The following is a 4,563-nucleotide window of genomic DNA, read 5'->3' as shown; positions in this document are numbered from 1 at the left end:
CTTCACAGTAAACAAAGAAAATCTGTTCTGGACAGTGATATATTAATTTCTTTGCAAAGTTATGGAATTATGCAGAAATGGCTGTGTTAATTGCCTTAGAAAACACAAATATACAAATACACAAACACAACAGCTTGGTTTAGTGACTAGGAGCTCAAAATCAGGGCAGAGTACTGGAGATGAATTCCACTCCTCAATGCTGTGACCTCAGTAAAGTTCCTTAACCTCACTGTGTCTCAGGTTCCTATCCTGTAATATGTAACAGTGTTTACCTCACAGAATTGTAAGGATAAACTAGCTTACTAAATTTGGAGGGCTGTACCATGTAAGTGCAATATGAGGGCTTGTTTAAAATATCCCACTGAAAAGGTTTCAGATTTAAACACAAGTCCAATACTCACTCAGATTTTCATTTCAGTCTAAAGAAATGTATAGAATCCCATAAGAGCTACAGTTACCTTGCTGAGCAACGGGATAGCTCTTTCCTCTATTAGACAGGCTTTAAGATAAATATTGCTGCTAGTGTTACCACATTTTAGAAATCAAAACTAAGTCTTGCCTCTTTTACTGAACACGTATGAGAAACCTTTTATGTTTATCATATATTTCATGCACAAATTTTCAAGGGTTCCTTCATTGTTATGAATAAAGGTTTTAAATTCTTCAGGATGACGGAATATTGGCTACAGGATGTCATTCCGTATTTAATCTTGTTTTAGAAATTAGAATTTACCTCGGACATAGCATTTTGAATGTAGTACCACAAGCAAGTTGAGTTCTTGGAGAGAGAATGTATTTTTAATTTATTAGCAACAGTATCTACTGAATTTAATAAAACACATTTCAAGAAGATACCCGTGGGGTTCCCTGAAGATAGGTCGCCCCCCCACACTGAAATCCTTAGCTCCCATAATAAAGTGTATGCTCAAATGTTAACTGACTCTTTCCACTTAATATAAAAATCTTTCTGAATATGGTATATAGATACATAGATTTATTCTTTTTAAATAGCTGCATAGTAACCCAAATTATAGAAGTGTCATATTTAAGGGGGAAAAAAGAGTATGCTTAGTGTGTTCATCTGAACTATCGTGGCCAAGTACTTCTAACCAGGGTACAGTCAATATTCCAGAAGGTTTCTCAGGAGTCCCCCTTGCCGGTTCGGAGGGAACGTGGCGCCAGAGCCCGGCTTCAGCCAGTTTTTCCGGGGGCAGGTGTAGCCTTGGGCGCGGGGCCGGGGGAGGGGAAAGGGCGGGCGTGGGGTTGAACTAAGGCTTGGGACTTGGGCGGCTGGCTGGGCGTGGGCCTAAGGACACTCGCCCGGCCCGCCCCCACCACTCTATTGGCCACATCAGTGCAGAAAAGGGCCTGCGGCCCGGGGCGCCCGCAGTGTCACTGGGCCGGCGGGGACGCTGGTTGCGCGGTGGGCTGGGACTGGCCAGGGACGTCGGCAGTGGGGTCGGGCCCGGGAGACTTGGGCAGCCCACGGGGCTTCTCCGTCCCTCGCTCCCACCCCCTCCCCCGGGTCGGGGGAGGCGGTGTGTCCGGCGGAGGGTTGTGGGGCGCGGGGCAGGGCTGGAGCGCCATGAGCAGCCCGGATGCGGGGTACGCCAGTGACGACCAGAGCCAGACCCGCAGCGCGCTGCCCGCGGTGATGGCCGGGCTGGGCTCCTGTCCCTGGGCCGAGTCGTTGAGCCCCCTCGGGGACATGAAGGTGAAGGGCGAGGCGGCGGCGAGCAGCGGGGCGCCGGCGGGGGCGGCGGGCCGAGCCAAGGGCGAGTCTCGCATCCGGCGGCCGATGAACGCCTTCATGGTGTGGGCTAAGGATGAGCGCAAGCGTCTGGCGCAGCAGAACCCGGACCTGCACAACGCCGAGTTGAGCAAGATGTTGGGTGAGTCCGAGCTCGCGACCCAAGGCGGTGCGAATCGCGGAGCCGCTTCCTTGAGCCTGAGAGGGGTGCGTGCCTTGCGCTCGAGGCCAGTGGTGTGGTGCCTCCAGGGTCCTTCTCTGTGGCCCTCGGTTCCCCTTCCGCATGCCCTCTCCCGACTCTCCAAATGGTCTGGGTCGTCGGTGCTCGTGTAACCCGGGTGACCCGGGGCGCGGCTACAACGGCTCTGGGGAGGTGGCTTCCCCGCCGGTCTGGGCCACTCGAGGGTATCCCGGGAACCAGGCAGGTTTGGACCTGCCCGTTCCCCCACTCCTTCTCCGAGTAGGGGACATTTTCAATTCCTGAAAGGCGGGGAATGAGTGAGCGGGGAAGCCGCTTCTTGTAAGCTAAAAGAAGGGACGGTTGCCCTTAAGAGGACCCAAGATGTCCTGTCTTCCCCAAGTGTTTGGACTCCGCTCGGCCTCTGGAGTCGCAGCCTTTCACTCTTTAACTTGACCTCTTCCCTCCCTCTAGTTGCTCAATAAAGGTCGGAGGGGAGAGGTAGGGCCAGGTGGGGCCCTGGGGCCTGGGAGCGGGAGTTCGAAAAGTAAGCCCGGCGCCCCTCTCCACCTTCCTACGCCCATGCAGGCAAGTCGTGGAAAGCACTGACCCTGGCGGAGAAGCGGCCCTTCGTGGAGGAGGCTGAGCGGCTGCGCGTGCAGCACATGCAGGACCACCCCAACTACAAATACCGGCCGCGGAGGCGCAAGCAGGTGAAGCGACTGAAGCGGGTGGAGGGCGGCTTCCTGCACGGCCTCGCCGAGCCACAGGCCGCCACGCTGGGCCCCGAGGGCGGCCGCGTGGCCATGGACGGCCTGGGCCTGCCCTTCCCGGAGCAGGGCTTCCCGGCGGGCCCGCCGCTGCTGCCCCCGCACATGGGCGGCCACTACCGCGACTGCCAGGGACTGGGCGCACCCCCGCTCGACGGCTACCCGCTGCCCACGCCGGACACGTCCCCGCTGGACGGCGTGGAGCCGGATCCCGCCTTCTTCGCCGCGCCGCTGCCCGGGGACTGTCCGGCGGCCGGCCCCTACAGCTATCCGCAGGCCTCGGACTACGCGGGGCCACCGGAGCCGCCCGTCGGCCCCATGCACTCCCGGCTCGGCCTGGAGCAGGCGGGCCCAGCAATGCCGGGCCACGTGGCGCCCTCCAGCGCCCTGCAGCTGTACTACAACGCGATTAGCTCGCCGGCGGCTGGTGGCGGGCGCGGCTTCTCTATGCCGCCGCAGCAGCACCCACCCGGCCCGGGGCAGCCGTCGCCCCCTCCCGAGACCCTGCCCTGCCGGGACGGCGCGGACCCAAACCAGCCCGCCGAGCTCCTCGGGGAGGTGGACCGCACGGAATTTGAACAGTATCTACACTTTGTGTGCAAGCCCGAGATGGGTCTCCCTTACCAGGGACATGACTCTAGTGTGAATCTCCCAGACAGCCACGGGGCCATTTCCTCGGTGGTGTCCGACGCCAGCTCTGCGGTATATTACTGCAATTATCCTGACGTTTGACAGGTCCCCGATCCGATCCAGCCTGCGGGCCAGAAGCACAGTGTTACACACTTCCCGGAGGGGCTAAGGAAATCCTCAGCCTCATGTTGTTTCGTTTTGTTTTTAAGTTGCCTAGGCATATAATTTATGGTAATTTATTTTGTCTGCCACTTGAACAGTGGGGGGAGAAAAATGTGAGGTTGTTTTAAGATTTGTTCAGATACTTGTTTCCCACAGTTGTGTTGTCAAAATCCCATTTCCCAGTTCAAGCTTACCAGTTTTGAATGTGTCCCAGAATAACATGCTCCGTTTTCTGAAAATTTATTGATCAAAAACAATTTTGTCCTGGGTGTGTTTTCTCGATCTTTAAAAAAATAAAATCTGGAATCCTACTTTTTCACTCTACTAGTGCCTCTGTTACAAAAGCCAATTTTTAAGATGAATGTTAAGTATTGGTAGCACTGGAATCATTTTAATGATATTTAATATATAGTTGCTGCAGATTTCTCATTCTTTTATATTGGTAGAACTAAATAATTCAAGGATAAAACCTAAAAATGAACGTTAAGATATCTAAGGTTTTGTTTTTTGCTAGGTAAAAAAACCTCGGATGAGCCTATGTTATACATTTCAGTGATCTTGGTTAATCTTAACACTAAGTATTTTCAATTTTAGTATATCCCTCCCACCAGAGGAGAACATCCAAGGAATTTGGGTTTTCTAGTTTGAATCTTGAGAGCGATCTAAGGAGGTGTTTGGATTTTCCTTTGTCTCCATTTCATCAAGAGTCTGTACACTCTCTCTCAACACTGAGTTTGCCAGTCCTCACATGTCTACACCTTGGGAAATAGTGTTGCAGGGTTAAAAATAATTTGAAGGAGTCATAGGAACAAATCAAAAGAAAATGTGCATTGTGACCTTAACTTTGAATGAAACTCAGCATCTGTAATTTAATAGGATGCTCTCCTATAAACTGCATACCTGGTGCATTGCATTTTCTGAAATGAGCAGTTCTTAAGCTCTGGAGAGTCCCAGTGAAGATTTGTAGCTAGTGTTCTTTAGAAGTGCAACTAAAGCTACAGCCCCAGGGTATCACAGACTATTTTACCCTTGTAGGGAAGAAACAGTCACAGGCCTGTAAAAGTGAGGAGTTA

The 4,563-nt window shown here is 52.7% G+C and overlaps 1 protein-coding gene across 1 annotated transcript; it reads left to right on the top strand.

Annotated features, from left to right (window-relative positions):
- The first annotated feature begins 1,585 nt into the window (after positions 1-1,585).
- SOX17 (SRY-box transcription factor 17) lies at positions 1,586-3,430 on the top strand. Its single transcript, XM_028118964.2, has 2 exons — positions 1,586-1,892; positions 2,517-3,430. Exons 1-2 carry the CDS (start codon positions 1,586-1,588, stop codon positions 3,428-3,430), a joined length of 1,221 nt encoding a protein of 406 aa, XP_027974765.1.
- Positions 3,431-4,563: the final 1,133 nt, after the last annotated feature.

Source organism: Eumetopias jubatus, unplaced genomic scaffold, assembly GCF_037043125.1.
Source record: "Eumetopias jubatus isolate StellerSeaLion01/CBP00866 unplaced genomic scaffold, mEumJub1_p1.0 scaffold_4, whole genome shotgun sequence".
In the NCBI taxonomy this organism is placed as follows: domain Eukaryota; kingdom Metazoa; phylum Chordata; class Mammalia; order Carnivora; family Otariidae; genus Eumetopias; species Eumetopias jubatus.
The sequence above is the reverse complement of the archived record's forward strand: the minus strand, read 5'-3'. Positions and strand labels throughout refer to the sequence as shown.

Bases quoted from the DNA above. Each gene is read 5' to 3' on its own strand.
- SOX17 (XM_028118964.2), top strand. From the start codon at position 1,586: ATGAGCAGCCCGGATGCGGGGTACGCCAGTGACGACCAGAGCCAGACC. The intron at 1,893-2,516 runs GTGAGTCCGAGC...ACGCCCATGCAG, and splicing joins CGAGTTGAGCAAGATGTTGG to GCAAGTCGTGGAAAGCACTG.